The sequence below is a fragment of the Pantherophis guttatus genome, chromosome 4 (genome assembly GCF_059756535.1).
Source record: "Pantherophis guttatus breed Tessera chromosome 4, ASM5975653v1, whole genome shotgun sequence".
Lineage (NCBI taxonomy): Eukaryota > Metazoa > Chordata > Lepidosauria > Squamata > Colubridae > Pantherophis > Pantherophis guttatus.
In genome coordinates, this window is record NC_142066.1 from 151247104 (window position 1) to 151266478 (window position 19375).

General features: G+C 37.8%; 1 protein-coding gene and 1 long non-coding RNA gene across 9 annotated transcripts in view; one reads left to right on the plus strand and one right to left on the minus strand.

Annotated features, from left to right (window-relative positions):
- The window catches only part of LOC132709512 (uncharacterized), a 38823-nt gene extending 24755 nt beyond the window's left edge, over positions 1–14068 (minus strand). Inside the window, exons 1-3 of one of the 2 annotated variants that reach the window (XR_009620541.2) lie at positions 13980–14068; positions 13063–13152; positions 9745–10385 (exon numbers count right to left, since the gene is read on the minus strand). This is a non-coding gene — a long non-coding RNA (uncharacterized LOC132709512). Of the gene's footprint in view, positions 1–985; positions 1055–9744; positions 10386–13062; positions 13360–13979 lie in introns of those variants that run through there. The other variant, XR_015734130.1, reaches the window with a different exon arrangement.
- The window catches only part of PRKAG2 (protein kinase AMP-activated non-catalytic subunit gamma 2), a 238371-nt gene that overhangs the window by 167921 nt on the left and 51075 nt on the right, over positions 1–19375 (plus strand). For 5 of the 7 annotated variants that reach the window (XM_060683390.2, XM_087893090.1, XM_060683395.2 and 2 more), the window contains one exon: positions 14587–14653. The exons of 1 other annotated variant lie outside the window; for it this stretch is intronic. In XM_060683390.2, coding sequence (XP_060539373.1) covers positions 14587–14653 — 67 coding nt within the window. Of the gene's footprint in view, positions 1–14113; positions 14362–14586; positions 14654–19375 lie in introns of those variants that run through there. One more of the 7 variants, XM_034401756.3, reaches the window with a different exon arrangement.

Consider the following 19375-nt stretch of genomic DNA (forward strand, 5'->3'; position numbering starts at 1 on the left):
TTATGCACGCCCCTTACAGACCTCCTAGGAATAGGGTGAGGTCAACAGCAGACAGTTGAAGGTTAAAGTTTTGGGGGTTTGGGGAAGAAACCACAGAGTCAGGTAGTACATTCCAGGCATTGACCAATCTGTTAGTCATATTTTCTGCAATCGAGTTTGGAGTGGTTTACCTTGAGTTTGTATCTATTATTTGCTCGTGTATTGTGGTTGAAGCTGAAGTAGTCATTGACAGGAAGGACATTGTGGCAGATAATTTTATGTACTATGCTTAGGTCAGACTGAAGTCGGCGTTGTTTTAGCCTTCTTCTTTTTTTTTCTCCTTCCTTTCTTTTTTCCGCTCTTTCCACTTCACTTCTGGTTCATTTTACGTGTTGTACAAGTGTTTTATTTTTGTGGTGGGAAAATCCTAGTCATTAACTTCATTGCTTTACACTCGTAAGATGCCATTCACTTCATATCTGCTTCCCTATTTCCTTAGCCAGATCTCTTACATCAGTTGGTTCCAGCTAGAGTCTGCAGTGTTCCCTGGGGCCAAAAACCAATCAGGGTGGTTGATTTATTTCTCAATGGGAGATGCTGTGTCAGACTTAATGACTGACTGAATTCTGCTTTCCGCTAGTTCGTTGTAAAGTACAGAGTAAAGCATAGATCTTAATTGCCTGCATTCTTAATGCATGTGATTTGTCTGGAAAACAAAAATCTATTTGGATGAAAAGATACTGAATACAGAAGAGAACCAGAAGAGAAACCTCCTCAGGTATACTGTTTGAAAGGCTAAATTATTGGAAACTGCATAGAAGCTTTCAGGATGGGGGGGTGGGGAAACCATACCATTCCACATCCAGTCTCTGAGAACATGATAAATTATAAGGTGGTTGTTGAGTTTTTCCTTATGGATTGTATGAATTGATCTAGTTTGGTCCAGCTGGTTCTAGTGGTTAAGACACCTGTCTAGAAATCAGAAGACTCTGAGTTCTAGTCCTACCTTAAGCATGAAAGTTGGATGTGGGACTTTGGGACAGTCATTCTCTCTCAGCCCAACCCATTGTTGTTGCTGTGGAGAAAATAGGAGGAGGAAAAAATATTAGCTATCTTCACTGCTTTGACTAATTTATAAAAAAACCTAGCTGATAACCCGGCGTTGCCCGGGTATTTATTTATCCCAATTCTGTATTAGACAGGAAGAGCAACTTCACCCTGAGCCCTGATTTTGGTGAGAATTAAATTAGCTAAAAATGTTTACCCTGTGCCCCCAGCAGCGTCAAGTAAAATGATACTATGTTGTTTTGCTAGCTGATCCCTGATCATTTGGTATGCTTTTTTCTGATCTTGATTTAGAAGTGGTTTCTTGTCCACGATATATGCACTAAGCTGTTTGACGCTGTAGTTCTTTTCTCATATGTAATCTATGTGAAGTACGTTGTGTCGGTTTCGTAGTGGTGCACGCAGGCAAAGTTGCAGTAATGTTTTATTGATCATGGCCATATATTTGTCCTCAAGAATAATCAAAGCCTTGTTGAAAATGTCCGGACCAAACGTAATTTCTAATGTTGGATTTTCCCCCTTACGAGGGAGTACTGTGAAGCCATTACCATGGCAACTTCACTGTGCTGCACAGTAGAAGCCATTTTAAGGCAGTACAGTAGAAGCCATTTTAAGGCACAACAGGGTGTGTGGGGTGTATTATCCCCACACACTTTGTTTCCAGAGAGTAAGTCAACTGTGTAGCAAGTTTGGTTGAAATTGCTCGAAGTGTTCCAGAGTTATGCTGGAACATATACACACAGCCATTTTTAGATAGATAGATAGATAGATAGATAGATAGATAGATAGATAGATAGATAGATAGATAGATAGATAGATAGATAGATAGATAGATAGATAGATAGAAACAGATATAAATAAGTACAGGTAGTCCTCAACTTGCAACCATTCATTTAGTTACAACAGCAATGAAAAAAGTAATTTATGACAGTTCTTTACACTTACAACCATTGCAGCATCACCATGGTCACAAGATCAAAATTCAGGCACTTGGCAACTTGTGTGTAATTTATGTCCGTTGCACTCTCCCGGTGTCACATGATTACAATTTGTAATGCTCCAGCTGCCTTCTGACAAGCAAGGCCAAGGGAGGAAGCCAGATTTGCTTAACAACCACATAATTCACTTAACAACTGTAGTGATTTGTTTAACTATGGCATGAAAGGTTGTAAAATGGGACAAAACTCATTTAACAATTTCCTTGCTTAGCAATGGATTTTTTTTTTTGCTCAATTATGGTCGTAAATCAAGGACTATTGTACTTAATTAAATACATAAAACGAATTGAGCCATTTGTGGCTTGAAACCATGGCTTATGGCCTACATAATGTAAATTCAGCCACTTTGTTCAAAAAACTATGGTTAAACTATGGCTTAGCACAACTTGGCTGTCTCAGGAATTCTGGGAGTTGAAGTCCACAGGTTGTAAAAGAGCCACAATTGCCCACCCCTGGTTTAGCACAACCTGGGAAACCAATCTCTATCTCTTCTTGTTGATAAATTGCAAAGATAAAAGCATTTTTTTCAGAAATATACCTGAATAAATTTAGGATTTTCTGAGAACAATTTCTCCCTGCTAATGTGTTAACAGTTTGATTCAGCCAGTGCAGATGTCAGAGTTAACCATGATGCTGACTTTGCATGAACACACAAGAGCTAAACAAGGTTCCGTCTGGTTAATAGTTGGGGCCGATCAGGAGTTCCCAAACTAAAGACTAGTGCTTCCTCCCACCCACCCCCAAAGTTGGTATCATTGCAGTTAATATTCAGCAATTTAGCCAAGATTCCTGCTTTACTTGAATTTTTAATGAAGATATTTCCGAGTGTTAGAATTATAGTTTCCACTGCTGTAGATATATTTGCTAATTTAGATATAGAGACAGAATTCAGATCCACAGGACTGGTTGCAGGAAATAAATAATCATCCACCCTGTTTCCGATTGCTATACTATTCCATTTTGAAAACAACTTCTAAATTTCAGGATTTGTACATGTAGATACTCATAAATAGTGAATTGTTGGTCAGGCTTAAGCTTAATCTATTCAGAAATAAAAGAAAGTCTTAATAGATAGTATTACTAGAGGATGGAAACATCAGAGAAGCTGAAAAACTGAGAGTTTAAAAGAAGAGGAAAAACTTGAATTCAAGAACCAGCAAGTTTTCAATTTAGCTAGAAGGGAGAAATGGCTTCATAATAGATTTGAAACTTTTTATTGTTGGAATTTGAAATATCACAATTTAAATCATGAAATAAGAACTGGAGTGGAAACTTAACCTTTGCAAAACCATAATTGTGGCATATGGTACCCTCACAAATGGTGGGAAAAGTGCCTTTTATGACTGTTTGGGAATTGAGATTGGTGTGGGTGATTTGCATTTAAATGGGAATTCCTTCAGTCTTTAACCTGCCAAGCTTATAAAAAATTGATTTTTCTAATTTTTTTTTTTTAAAAATAGAGGTGCAGGTGGTCCTCAAAATATGACTATATGGTTTTTTTCAGTGCCATTATAACTTTGAGTGGTTGTTAAATTAATTCTTGTGAAGTCAAGGATTATCTGTAAGAGAAAGCATAGTTGCCCATTCAAAATTATGATGCCCCATGGATGTAGTTGCAACAGGGATGCAAACTATATCATTTGTGCATTCTTGTCATGATGATGCATGATGTCGTTTTTGTCCATCCTACACAGATATCAACATAGCAAAGACATATTTTAAGCAGCATGTTGGAAACTGTTTTTTGTTTTGGGCTATGTTCAAGTAATTTTTAGTAAGTGTTTTTGTTTTCTGAATAAGAAGGGCAACTATTAGTAAAGGGCAGCCATGAGTTCTCTCAAAACGCTTGAATAATTGTACGCTATGCAGCTGTCTAGCTGTGACAAGGTTCTTGGGCCTCTACCTAGCCTGATTAATATATAACCACTGGATTTAGTCAAAACATTTGCTTTTGTATCTCCTGGCCTGAGTATGTGCAGGTGTTGAAGTGAAAATTGTGTTTTGGGGACAGTAACTTTTCCAGTCCTTGAAAAACCAAAACATTGAATAAAGTGATACCAATAGTTTAGCTTTTGCAATTATATGAAAGCCATATAAATTGAGCGTTCCTGTCTCTGTTTTGAGATTATGTTGAATCTCTGGTGCTCAATAGATGGACAAGTAGTCCTCGATTTACAACTGGTCATTTAGCGACTGTTTAAAGTTATGACTGACCACCCCAGGAATACCTACAACTCTGATTCAAAGTTATGATGGCTGCCCTGTCATATAATTGCATTTAAGGTGCTTAGCAACCAGCCCATGTATACAACTGTTTACAGCATCTTGCAGTCACGTTAATGCAATTTACAACACTTTTTTGCCAGAAATTTGGTTTTTCTCTTTCTGGCAAAAAACATCGATGGATTTGTTTAACAACTGTCATGTTTGCTTAGCAACCATTGTGTTTATTTAATGACCGCCACAAACAAGGTTGCAAAATTGGACATAGTCACGTGATATACTTAATGACTGGCACAATTTTTGATCATAGTTCCGGGCTCAATTATGTAATTGTTGTAAGTTGAGGATCTCATTTACTATTATGGCTTTTCTCATGGCCATTCTTCTGCAACTAGGTGTTTTTGGAATTTTGAGAGCATGACATGGGCATTCTCACAAAATGGCTGCCAGGAGATTGTGGCCAAATCTCAGAATGTCTATTTGAAACACATGAGGTTGCTCCCCATTACTTCTGTGTCTTGTTTTTACCCCTGGGTAGATGGGATCATTTCTAAATCAAGCCAACGATCTTACCTCCATTGTTTCAGTTGTTCGTTCTTAAGAAAATAATATACACGCAACTCGGAGGCGTTCTTGGAAATAAGAGTGAGTTCCCCTAAATCAAAGTATGCTAGCATTTTAAGAATTCTAGAAACTGAAATTCAAAACTTTTGTTGGAGAGCTAATAATCACTAATAGAGCATTGTCTTTGTCATCCAATAGCAATGGCCAATATTCCTTACAGACAGTAGGAATGGGAAAATTTCATTCAGTTTGTCTTTGGATATAAGTTTACTAGACTGCACTTCTAAAATTTAAATGCAAACTTGTAATGTGGTTATATATTGTATGTAATATTATGTTTATTTATTGAAAGCCACCTACCTCACTGGTGAAGCAATTCTTTTGTTATTTACTTATTAGTTTGTTTGCATGCTTTTATGTGGTTGACTAACAAATTGAGCAAAATCCTCCACATTTTATAAAGCAATTCATTGAACATTATGTCTGGGGGGGAGGGGGGAACCTCCAAGCCCGCAACCAGAAAGAATTGTATCAGGAAAAACTGGTTGCAAAAAGGCATTTCTTTTGTAATCCGTCTTGGTATCTATATCTAAAAGATTTTTAGAATAAAGGTCTTGAGCTACTTCTAGATCAAGAGTTTAATTACTTTTGAGATAAAAGACAAAGCTTTAATAATGGTTTAATTACAATTCACATTCCTATATTGCCACCACTTTCTTTCTTTCTTTTTTTTTTAAATCTCATTCATATTACTTTAAGTAGTCTTTGGTTGACACTGAGCTGTGGCTTTTTCCATCAGTATTTTGACTGAAAGTAACAGTTTCTATTAACTTTGCACCCCACCCTCAAAAAACAGTTTCTGCTCTAAAAGGAACTGCTGGTGAAATACAGATTTGAACTATTTTTGTTCTAAATGTATAATAAATGGTGTGCTTTCCTTTTATAAAATAGAATTTTCCATGACTAATGAGTTCATGTAATGTCACAATATATTAATAGCTGTAAGAAGAATATTGTGACATAATAGAATTACAAATATAGTATCGGATTCTGAAAATCCTAGCATACTACAGAATATTTTTGTTTGTGTATTTCTAATGAATATTTAAGTCATTCTTATCAGTATTGCAATAATCAGAGCAGTGGTGAAATCTAAAATTTGTTACTACCAGTTCTGTGGGCGTGGCTTGGTGGGAGGAGTAATGTGACTGGGTGGGCGTGGCCTTTTTTTTTTTTTAACTTTTAAAAGCATTTTTTCTACAACCTCTTTGGCAAAAAAGGGGTTTTTTCTTTTAAATGCCTCTGACGATCCAAGCTGAGTTGTCTGATCGGCAGAGATTTTTTAAAAAGCCTCTGCCAATCAGGCAACTCAGCTTGGATCGTCAGAGGCATTTAAAAGAAAAAAAGGGTTTTTTTCCTTTTAAAAGCCTTTGAAGATCCCAGCTGAGCCGTGCGATCAGCAGAGACTTTTTTTACTACTTTTAAAAACATTTTTTGGCTGAAGTGGTTGTAGAAAAAATGCTTTTTTAAAAGTAAAAAAAAAAAAAGCCTTTGATGATTGTGTGGCTCAGCTCGGCATGGAGGGGGGCAGGGATTTTTGCTACCAGTTCTCCGAATCACCCGCCTCCATCGCTACCGGATCGGGCGATCTGGTCCGAACCAGGAGCATTTCACCCCTGAATCAGAGACTATATTTTTTGTGCTTACATCTTCACATTCTGTATTGCTTTTTGTTCTAAACCAGTGTTTTTCAACCTTCGTACAGGTTGTTCTTGACTTACAACCATAATTAAGCTCAAAATTTCTATTTCTAAACAAGACAGTTAAGTGAGTTTTGCCATTCTATGACTATTCTTGCCACTGTTGTTAAGTGAATCACTGCAGTTATTAAATTAGAAACACTTGTTAAGTGAACTTGGCTTCCTAATGACTTTGTTGGTCAGAAGTTGCAAAAGGTGATCATATGACCCAAGGACAGTTTAACTGTCATAGATTAAACAGCAATAGCACTTAGATTTATATATTACTTCATAGTGCTTTATAGCCCTCTCTAAGCTCAGAACGTCGATCCCAACAATCTGAGTCTTCATTTTACTGACCTCGGAAGGCTGAGTCAACCTTGAGCTGGTCAGGATCGAACTTCTGGCAATGGCTAGAGTTAGTCTGCAATGCTGCACTGTAAATATTGTGCACCATGGCTCCTACGTCATTTGCCAAGTGACTGAATCCCTTGAAGTATGCAACATATAGATTGTAGTTAATTAATAATTCATGTAATTGGAATTAATTCAGTTAATGAGAGCCGCATGAAAATCATGTTTAGCTACCAGTCAGCTCTCTGGTGCTTAAAAAAAAATCACGATCGATGGGGTCATTAGAGCTAAGAGGAAATAAGATGTATTTGAATAGCATTAAAAATGTAAATAGATGTGAATGGAGGACTTATTTCAGAATTGCACACATATAGAATATTAAAAATGTTCATATATGTTGTTTAGTAGGTTCATCAGGCTGAGGCTGCATATGATCTAATGACTTAAATATTGCGATCCACTGCAGCCACCAGACACGACTAATTTTTTAAAGAAAATTTCTGCTTTTATTTTTACTGTCTTGTTTTTACTCATCTGATAAGTATTAGTAAGTCATGTAGCATGTGCAAATGTTTGACATTACATTTTTCTTGGTTGAAATATAGTGCTTGGTATTCTTTGAGCTTGGTTGTTTTCTTGCAGATTTTTCATTACTAAACTAGTAAGGCCATTGGTGCTAGAAGGGAGTGGGGTTGCTCTGTCAATATATAAGTGCAGGGGTAGGCAACTATGGGTCCTTTATGATCTATAGATTTCAACTCCCAGAATTCCTGAGCCAGCCATGCTGGCTTAAGAATTCTGGGAGTTGAAATCCACAGGTTGTAAAGAGGCCATAGCTGCCCGCCCTTATTAGTGGCTTGCCCTGTCAATGTTGATGAGAATGTTGTTTTCTTCTTAGAAGTTCCATGATTAGGCTATTATTTGCTGTTTGATTATTTGAGTTGACAGTTCCTTGATTGGGATACCGTTGCTAAGCCTTGGTTTCTTGGACTTAGCCACGGCTTGACATTTAAATATTTTTCTAAAATGCAGGATAGACACCTAAGAGTTCTCACTGTAAGGGAGATGTTTGTAAGAATTTTTTTTTAAAAAAAAGTAGTACAATAGTCCTCAACTTATGACTAATTGTTCAGCAACTGTTCAGTTATGATGAACGACCCCACAACTACTTACAACCCAGATTTAAAGTTTCTAGATTGGCCTCTGTCCTCCCCCCCCTGCCCGCCCCCCCTCCCAGGGCTGATGATGACTGGTGTACCCTCCTCCAGACATATGATCAGATTTTGGAACTTGGCAGTCAACCTACATTTACAGCTGCAGTCACGTGATTGCAATTTACCCCTTTTGCTGAAAATCAGTGCTTAATTTCTGGCAAAAGAATGCTCGCTGTAGAGAAGGGCAGGGGTGAAATCCAGCAGGTTCTGACAGGTTCTGGAGAACCAGTAGTAGAAATTTTAAGTAGTTCAGAGAACCGGCAAATACCACCTCTGGCTGGCCCCAGAGTGGGGTGGGAATGGAGATTTTGCAATATCCTTCCCCCAGGAGTGGGGAGGGAATGTGGATTCTGCAGTATCCTTCCCCTGGAGTGGGGTAGGAATGGAGATTTTGCAGTATCCTTCCCCTGCCATGCCCACCAAGCCACACCACGCCCACAGAACCGGTAGTAAAAAATTTTGGAATTCACCACTGGGCAAGGGGTTTGGTTAATGACAGCAGCATTTGCCTAATGACTATAGTGATTTACTGAATGACTGCAGCAAAAAACATCGTAACATTGGGTGCAGCCGTATGGTGACACACTTAACAATCAGCATGATTTACAACTATAATTCCTGGCTCAATTATGGTCATAAATCGAGGACTACCTGTATTTTACATTCTAATTTAAAATTTTGCTGCCCCGATTGCTCCCGTTCTGTGAGCTCTGCTGCTGAGTGGTTCTTTAAAAACATCTTTCCTGTAGCCCAACAGGAGTTCGTTACAGTACCTGAGAATTGTGGAGACCCTCTATAACAGGGGTGCCAGATATGAATCAGTATCTGGATGACTTGCAAGTCACCCACCATTTCTTCCCCATTTGTTTAAAAATAGCAAGGAGCCCGTGCCCTTTCAAACTCAGCTTGGAACTGAGAATCTGGGAGGAAGCCAGGAGGGAGTTTTTTCATGTGGAATAATTAAAAAACTTGGCAATAAATTTCTGGACTGTGCTAAACTGAGACCTGCCCAATTTTGTTCCTGGTGGTTCCACCTGGTGGATCTTGGATAGCAAACAATTGCAACAACTTGAAAACTGGTATCTATAAATAAAAATGGCCAAATTGGCCAAAGAGCTCTTTTAAGTTCCTTCTTCTATCTATGCAAACTTTCAGAATTCTAAGGCTGCATCTGAACAGCTGTGCTTAAGTTCTGATACATGAAAATAAGTACATTTAATTAAGATTTTGGTGTGTTTCTTAATTGGAGACTGGTTGAGTTAAAGCAGTTGAAATCTCATGGGTAGGAATCCTTCCAGATTTGTATTCTTTGCATGGTGGCTCATTTGAAAGCGCAATGTTCTGCATTCAAGGAGGTTAGTAAACTGCCATGGTGTCAGTTGCCACACAGCATAGGAGCAAAGAGGAAACAGATTTTGAGTATACAAATGTTGCCACTGAAGTTGCAGGGCTTTAAGCCATGCAAAAAACACACTTCCTTACAATCTAACAGTAAGGAAAAATTAAAAAGAATCTGGTTAAATAATGTAATCACAGTGAATTAATATTCTTAAAAATGAACAAATTACACAGGTATAACTGGACAGTCACGTTAGCAATGGAGTCCACTTAATCCAGGATTAATTTTTATTGTTGCAAAGCCATTATTGACAAGTCAGATTTATAATGTTATGGGAGTTACATACAGTGATTATTAGTTATCTGCATGAAGAAACTACAAAATAATATGAAGAGGATAGAAATAGGTTTCCCTTTGTTCTTGAAAAAAAAAGATTGACCAGGAATCAACTGATTTCTTGTATCTTTAAAGACATTTTGTTATAGCCTGGAAAAAATCCACTTTCATGGATCAAAGTGCTAGAGGGGCTATGCAGCCTAATATTCTCCAGATGTTTTAGATTATAATTATAACTCCGATAATTCAATGCTGGCAGGAACAATGGAACTAAAATATCAAATATCAGAAGGGAGACAGATTACTTCAAAGTAAATATTACTGAGTGGACTGATGCTGATGCTTAAATAAAGATTGCCATTGGCTGAGTAGGCTTTCATCGTGATTTGTTTACAGTTCTGATCATCTGGATTTGTTTGAAGCTCTGATTTTCTGCAAACTCAAGGCAGTGGTCATGACCTGTGCAATTCTCTCTCTTTTGGTGTTGATTCACTCACATGCCCATAGTGCCATCGCATCAACCTATTTTGATGGGAATTATTTTGCGATTGCATTTTCAAACATGATGGAGAGACTGATAATAAAAATAAGCAAGAGCAAGGGAAACAATGACAGGAAAATAGACTCAAACAAACTCTTCTGCATATTGATCAAATGATAATCGAATGATATTAATAATGAGTCAATGCATGAATAATTTTTGACTTATGGCCACAATTGGGACTGGAGCTTCCATCACGAAGCGGTGCAGTCATTAAATGAGTCACACATGATTTTACATCCTTTTTTGTGAATCTGGCTTTTCCTGTTCTGACTTTGCTTGTTAGAAGCCCCCTTGGAAAGTCACAAATGGTGATCACATGACTGAAGACACTGCAACCTTTGTAAATACATATCGGTTGCCAAGCATCTAAATTTTGATCATCTGGCCGTAGGGATGCTGTAGGTTTTAAGACCCACTGTAAGTCACCTTTGTCAGCATCATTGTAACTTCATTTTATTAAATGAATAATCACAAGGACTACCTGTATAAAACTTAACTTTAAAACAAATGCTCTGAATTTCTTAGAATCAAAATTTCTTAGAATTACTGGTATGCAAAGAAAGAAGTTTTTTATTCTTCAACAATTACTCGGTTTTAATAGCATACATAAAGTAAGAAGTTAAAACTGAATAGGGGAAAATATTTATGGAGAATCTGGAAATGGGGGAGTTTTATATGACTCAGTAGGCTGATGAAATCAGGTTAAAATAAGATTAATTTCTTATTGATATCCATGATGTATTAATAATTTTGAGCAGCGTTTTAATAACTTAATGTGTTTAGAATTAGTCATCAGTACTTTTAAGATATAAAAGTATTAAATACTATTTTTTGAAATAAGTAAAACATTTTCATACATTGTGATAAGCCACAGGATAGTTTACTTAGCTTTAGCTTAGTAAATGCACACATTGGGGTATTTTGCACAAATCTAAATGGTGATGGCTTAGTCAAGGCATAGCTTAGTGCATTGTTTTTCAACACTGGCAACTTTAAACCCTCTGCTGGCTGGGAATTTCAGGAGTTGAAGTCCACCCATTTTAAAACTTGGCAAGGTTGAAAACCATGGAATAGTGAAATAACTGAGTCCAGCCTCCTACCGGCCTCCCACCACCCTGTGCGATCACATAGGGCTGGCCTCCTCCGAGTACCATTGGCCAGACAATGTCGGCTGGTGGCCCCCAGGATGAGGGCGTTCTCAGTGGCCGCACCGACCCTCTGGAATGAGTTACCAATCGGGCTCTGGACGGCCCTTGACCTCCGCACTTTCTGCACCAGCCTGAAGGCATGGCTGTTTCAGCAATTTCCCTGATCTGCTACGAGATTTTATTCTGTTTGGGGTTTTATATTGGCTGTTTTTAGGATTTTTATTGTTATATGTTTTTTAATTCTGTGCGCCGCCCTGAGTCTACGGGAGAAGGGCGGCATATAAATTTAATAAAAATAAAAATAAAATAAAATGTGTATATTACCTATTAAGTCAGAAGATGAAGTGGTAGATATAGTGCCAGTGACACCATATTACCATACAGGTTATCTCTTTCTTTACAGATGCTAAATTCTGGATAAGCATGCTTTGTATGAAATATTATGTACTCTGAAAACTCTCATATCTGTAACCATTAAGTGGGTGAACTATTGCATCATAGGGCAAAAGTTTTTGAATGTTACTTCAAATGGGCTAACTTACAGAATGCATTCAAACTGTGGGATCCATGAATCCTATGGAACTGAAATTTGGCAAATTTAAAGACTATTTTATGACAAAAATGATCATAAACTTTTTATGACATCCAAAATGTCATAAAAGTTCCACATGGGCTACTTTCAAGGAAAATACTGATAATCAGATACTGATTATTGAGGAATCTTGTCAAGTAATATCTCTGCAACAATGACCCAACAGGGCAGTTATCTAGTAATCTATATTTGGGGCATGCTTTGAAAATAGGCCTGTATTGAAAGAATGGCAAATTCAACTTGGATTAAATATGGGCAAAATCTCAGATTTTGGCAAAAAAGTGTGGTAGCTCAAAAACAACATCGTATTGGGCAATTTCCTCAGAGGTTGGTCAGCACTTAATTCCATTTTATACAAAACCTGATTTGAAAAACACTGAAGCCTAAAAACATAGCGCTAATAGATTTCTTTTAAAAAGCCAATTGATGCAGCTTTTCGTTTTAAAGCAAATTAAAAGATTTTTTTTTATTTGAAATGAGATTTTCTGTTTTTGTGTAGATTTTCCCTAAAACTAAGACCTTTTCTTTAACCATATCAGTTCATTGACTATTCAAAATTGAATAATGTGTAAATAATATGCAGTATTTATAAACTGTAGGTTTGAACATATTGGGTGTGGTGGTTAAGACACCTGGTTAGAGACCATGGGTTCTAATCCTGCCTTAGACTTGAAGCTGTCATCTGGTCTTTAAACCAGCCCCTTTTTCTCAGCCACTGGGAAGAAATAGACAGAGGCAAACTACTTTTAGAAAAATTCTGCCAAGGGAATTGTAGGGATTCTTAATTACTAAGAATCAAACTGCTGTGGCATCTACCTTTAGAAGCCCTTTATTGTTGTTAGAGGTATTTAGAATTTGGCAGTGATTTGCCAGGGAGAAGTATAAGGAAACAGTGGATATCATAAACCAAGGTAGATATAAGGCAACATCTCTTTGTTACATGAAAAATGTAAAAAAAAAAAAATACCTGGAAAGCATCCAATGTTGTAGAGTACCAGGTGAATCTAAAGTCAGGGATTGCTTTTAATGATGTGTCACTCACTCTGGCAGCATCAGTCTGAAAAAAAGCAGTTTTAAGTATTAAAAACTAAAATAAGTAATGTCTAGGAACTTATTAGTTTGGGTGGTTAAAAACCGATATATATGGATGCTTTAAGGACATGCTGAAAGATCAATTGTTATTATTCCTATTCAGTGAAAATGAGAAAGGAAGCTGATTAAAGCAGTATGACGCAGTCCTTCTCTTATTCGCAGGAAGGGCATCAGTTCTGGGTTGCAAAAATCCAGACCTTAGGTTGGCATCAGTCATAAGGAAAAATCTAATTCTTTGCTGCCAATCCCAAGGACATCTGGATTCTTGCAGCTCAGATAGAATACTTTAATGGGGGAAGATAATGGGTAAGGCTGCATACACGCTGTCCTGGTTCAATAATTGTAAGCTGAGCTGTTGACATTGGGTTTCAGGTGTTGTGCAGTTACATCCATTGAGGTTTATCACTAAACCTGGGAGCTCAGGCACTTATAAAGCAACAGGTACTACAGAAATTATATCTTTCTGCAAGGAGCAGCTGCAAAGAAGTACATAGGACCCACATATCCTCTGCTATACTGTTAGGACAGTTGACCAATCTGTTAAATCTGCTTGCACATCCTGGCCTGCAAGAAATAATGGAATTACTCTAGTAAAATTAAGGCCCATTTTCCATCGTGACCCTTTTCCATGGACAGTTCTGCAACGTGCAGCCTTTTCCCTTCAGGCAGGTGAAATGGACATAGACAATACCAACGTCAGCTGATGGGGAGAGGAAGGGGGAGAAGCGAACGGGCAATGCCTGTGGCCTCTATTCCCATCCCAGCAAAGGTGGGCGATTTAGGGCGTTTCACCTCTGAAAGCAGAGGTGAAGCGAAGGCACAACGGGGCTTTTAACTGGCTGGCATCAGGAAGCGTCCCCTCCCCTCCTTTGAAGCGCTAGGTGGTAGCTGCCCTTTTTCTCCCTCCCCCTCCCCTTTCCAAGGTGCAAAACCAAGCGGGGCCCGGCTGGAATGTTCCACTCAGGAGGGGGGGAGGGGGCAGGCGAGAAAGGGGGGGCAGGAGGAGGAGGAGGAGGGGGCGTCTCGAGGTGGAATTTCAAACGCGCCAACGTTCACTCGGGATCCGTTACGCTCCAACCGCCACTCCGCGGAGGGCGCCTCCGATGCTGCGAGAGGCAGAGGAGACGCAGCCCGCCTGCCCGGGCCTGGCGGGAAGGCCGGGGGATGGAGCGGGGTGGGTGGGAGGCGGGGGAAGCCCGCCTGGCTCCCTCCCTCCGTGATGCCTGGGCTCCTCCCCTCGCCCATTCCCCTTCCTGGAGCGTCCGTCCATCGAGCCTTCGCCTCCTCGCCTCGCGTGGGCGCCTGCCGGGAATGCCGCGGCGGGTCGGGTGAGTTCCGCGCCTGGATGCCGCTGATCCCGCCGTCTCTCTCTTGTGTCTCCCTCCCCGCCCTCCTGCAGGCAGGGCCGCCTCACTCCCCGGCCGCTTCCGAAGGGATGCTGGAGAAACTGGAGCTCGAGGATGAAGGTAAGGCGCGGGCGCCGCTGGGCGAGCCCTGCGGGGCTGCGGTGGGGATGGGGAGGTATGTGTGTGGGGAGGAGGGGGAAGGCGGGTCAGCAGGTTATTGAAACACGCGGGCGTGAGGAAGGGGGCTGCTGGCAGGTGGGCGGCCCACTAAGGTCGGTGGTTATTGTGATCTTTAATAATTATGCCCCGTTTGGACGGAAGGGGAGATCCGGAGGTAAGGCTGGTTGCCCCACCCCCACCCCCTCTTACATCTTGCGTATCAGGTGTAATTTTGTTGGTGGGAAAAATCTGCTGAAGTGGTCCTCACCCCCCCCACCCCGCCCTGAAGCTGGACTATTTTGAGGGTCTGTCATAGAGCAGGTGGTCGAGATGGTGCAGGCGGGATATCTGTGTACAGCACCATCCATCGGTTTTCCTGTTGTAAGCACATTTGTGAGTTTCTGTGTGCTTCCCAAGAAGCACCTAATTTCCAAGGTATTCTGGTTTTAAGGCTCAAGGGACCAGATGTTGGGTTAGAATTTGAATTGCTCTGGGGAGAAGAGATCAATAAATGTGCTGATAAAGGGTGGTTGTTAGGTGGAGGTAAAGATATATCTGCATGTATAATGTATAAAAGGGACAATGAAAAAATATAATTATGACCACAAGGGTGCATCTTGTAGTTCTATTGCACTTCCAATCTAATACAGGTAACACTCAACTAGCAACCACCATTGGGACCTGAATTTCTGTTGCTAAGCAAGGCAGTTGTGAGTCACACCCAATTTTACGATTTTTTTTTTTTTTGCTACAGTTGTTAAATGAATCTTTACACAAATCCAGCCACCTCCATTGGCTGCTCAAAGGCCAGCTGGGGAGATCACAAATTGCATAACTCCGGGATGCCACAACCACCATAAATAGATGCAGTTGCCAACTACCCAGATTTTGCTCATATCACCATGGGAATGCTGCAATGGTCATAAGTGCAAAGACCAGTCATAAGTCACTTTTTTCAGTGTCATAACTTTAAAAGGTTGCTAAATGAATGGCTGTAAGTCAAGCACTATATTGCAAACTGTAAAGCATGTATACCTTCCAACTGCTAAATTTTTATCTGCAGTAATTTCTATAAGTAGGCATAAGATGTTCAAATCTTGGAATGGGGACATTATAATAATAATTTATTATTATTATTATTATTATTATTATTATTATTATTATTATTATTATGAAATTATTTTCATACTATTTTATTTTTTTATATTCCATTCTATTTCAGCTTACTCAACCCTTTTTTAAAAAAAATCACAGGTTTTTTAGGCCTCATCTGATTTATTTACTGCTTCTGATTTTTTTAAATGTATTGCTTATGTGTTTTATATTGCTAGTACTTATATTGACTGTACTTAAATATCGTAGTTGAATAGTACTATTAGTTAAAAACTGTTAACTGTTTTCTGTGGCATTAATTTAATTTGCTAAAAGCCCTTTTAACTCCTTAACCAATTTGTCTTTGAAGGATACTGTGATAGGAAGAACACTATTCCTTTTAGTATGCAGTTGTGTCAATTGTCTGTAGTAATGTGAAAAATAGAATTGAGACTGGACAAAGGTAGAATAATTGTGTACAGTACTGTAATGAGAAAGATAATTAAACAACCCTGGGTGCAGGATTGATACCTCTCATTCCTTAGTTGTTCCCCAAGTCCCCTGAAACAGACCTACTTCCATAGAATAGGTGCATTTTATGCATTGGGTCTACTGTAACCCTCTAAAAGTGTTTTCTCTCCATAAATCCTCATAGTGAATAGGCCTTTTTTCTTGAATGCAGTTTAAACCAGTGTCCTTTCTCTCTCTCCTATAAAAACTCACTAAAGAGGCAACTTATTTCATGCAATATCTAGATCTCAATCCTTCTGGTATCCTCTTTGGCAAGATGACTTTTTGGGACAAGATGAGGCAAAATTATTGAATCAAAATTACTTTTAAAAGTAACATATTTCTAATACTGAGTATCAGATGTAACAGATTGCTATTTTGCTCTAATGGCATGCAATGTTCTGAATTGAGAACTAGTGTATTAAATAAGAATCATCTGACATATAAGGTTTTTACTCTATACTTTGTATAAGCATAGTACCAAAGAAGTGTTCAACTGCATCAAGCATGTTATATTGGAATACCTTTAAAAAAAAAATTGATTCTTTTTTGTTCCAGTTGAACATTGTTTAACATATTTCTTACCAGATTGGAGAAGTGAAGAGGTGAAGGCTTAGATTACATTTCATACTAAGTCGTAATATGTTTTACCATGGCTTAGCATGATGTGTGTTTCTTTCAGCCATTGGGGCTGATTCAGCAAATCATGGTTAAAACAAACACTAATTTAGCATAATGTATGGACTCAAACACAGAGTTGTTTTAAATTATTTGAAAGCATGAGGTGGGGGAGTCATATGGAAAAGTTAGAATGTTAATTGTATACAAGCGATTGTAGATAGTTAATTTAACTACAACCAGTTGTATACACTTAACATTCATCAATTCATCATTGATGAATTTATAAACAAATCAGTTGCAATTGATTTCTAGTATGGTCCTACTAACCTGCTTTATAAACAGGTTTCTTAAGAGTGTTTTTGCAAAATAATAAGTGGAAAAAATAAAATGGGGTAGGAGCACTTTGCAACTTATTTGAATAGCAAATTATTCAGAGCATTAATGCTGAAATTCAAACTTTAATGCGTGAATTTTCTTAGTAACAAATAGTAGCCATCTAATTCCATAAAAGTTGATATAATAGACTTAATCAAGATACATCATGCAATTCTGCATGATCTGAAGATCCAACCTCATGAATAATGCATTACAGTAATCCTACCTGGAGTTTACGAGACAAGAGATCACCATGGCTAGTGAATGATATACTTGCTGTTCTTAAAAACAAGATCCAAAACTTGTTTTATAATGTTGTGGAAGCTACATTCCTGTATGCACAGTCTAAAAATCTTTTTTTACTTTGAAATATATGTTAGAGTTAGGATAAACATAAATTTAGTATAGGACTCTGTAGTAATCAGTGAAATTTAATACAAATAATATAAGATCTTTGAAATAAGATATAAATAATTGGAAGCTCTTAAATATGTAACATGGAAGATTTATTTAAACATACATCACTTGAAACTCTGGAGACCTCAGAAGTTTTCTTTGGCTAAAACTAGTTAATTTACTGGATTACACAAACACACACACACCTATTTACACCTAACTTTTTATCAGTTCATTTAACAAAGGATTTATTTTCTATTTTCCTTTGAAACATTTTAAGCCCCAAAAGTGATAAATAATGGTCAGAAATACAATTATAAAGGGAAGAGTTATTTTCCCCCCCACTTCATCCAACTGCTTGTTTAATAAGGAACCTTTTACATTGCAAAGTAAATTCTGAAATTGCATTCCTAAATTTACAGTAAGGAATAAGAACTACTGGGTACAGTGAAACTGCTTTGGATAAATAAGCATAATTTCTAAAGGAGACTTCAGAAATTCCCTGTGCTAAAATTAATTTAAGTACATTTGGTTCCTAGACCACCTCCTGAAAGCTATTTCTGATGTTGGTTGACTGCTGCTTACTTGAGGAAGTTGTACACAGATCTCAATGTGGGATGACCATAAATGTTCAAACTCCAGTGGGCAATAAATCTATTAATTGAGGCAGGTGTTTGCTTTTATAAATTACCTTTTCTGAGAAGCTAGACATTTTAAAACTTAATTTAGATTATTGCTTTACAAACAGTAAAATTACCATAGTTGCTGCATTTTGAAATCATTTAGAATATTATAGTGTGTTCATTAATTGTCTATGTTGAAGTATATAAAGTATACGTACCTTGGCCTGAAAAACCAACAGCAAAATATAAGGAATTTGGTGTTTTGTTGTCTCATTTAAATTTGATATAAGTGTGTTAAAAAAAGGGATATTGTTACAAAAAAGGTAGAATCCAGGGGTCTATGTACTTTTGCTGAAAATCTGTTTGTCATTATAATTATAATTCTCACTGGTTAAGGGTAATTTTTTTTCATTGAATTAAAAGACATTCCCTCAACTTTTTCCATTTCCAAATTTTATTTTAGAAATTGATTATAGTATTTTCCATTAAATAAGTGCCTTCCAATTATAATTTTTTATAGAGCCATTTCAGTCTTTTTCTTTTAATTTGGGAAATTTTGCTGTTTTTTTTTTAAGTGTTAGATTCAGGTTTAGGGAAATTTATCTATTTATTTGCTAGCATTTGTTTGCTTCTCCATCTCAGTCACAGATTTTGCGTAGCTCACAATGACACAAAATACAAAACCAACATTCAATTAAAACAATTCAGCTTCAGCAGTAAAAGACAACATTAAAAACCAGATTATAGCCTTTTTTCCCTCTCCTCTCTTCTGCTCTCTAAGACTTCTGCTTTAACAATCTGTACATATTAGCTTATACCTTCACTTTCTGAGTTTCTCTCTGTAGGTTTATTCACTCATAAGGAAGTAATTATATGCACACTTGTACTTCTATTCTATTCGACTTCTAGTTATATTTCTTCCTTAGTAGCCCTATGCCATTGATACCATTTATTCCAGACTTTATAAAATAAAAAGGCAATAAGAAACTATTAAGTTAAGATTTAAGTGAATAAGTATAACTGTATTACTTGAAAGACCATTACGAAACAAACGCTTCAAATGATT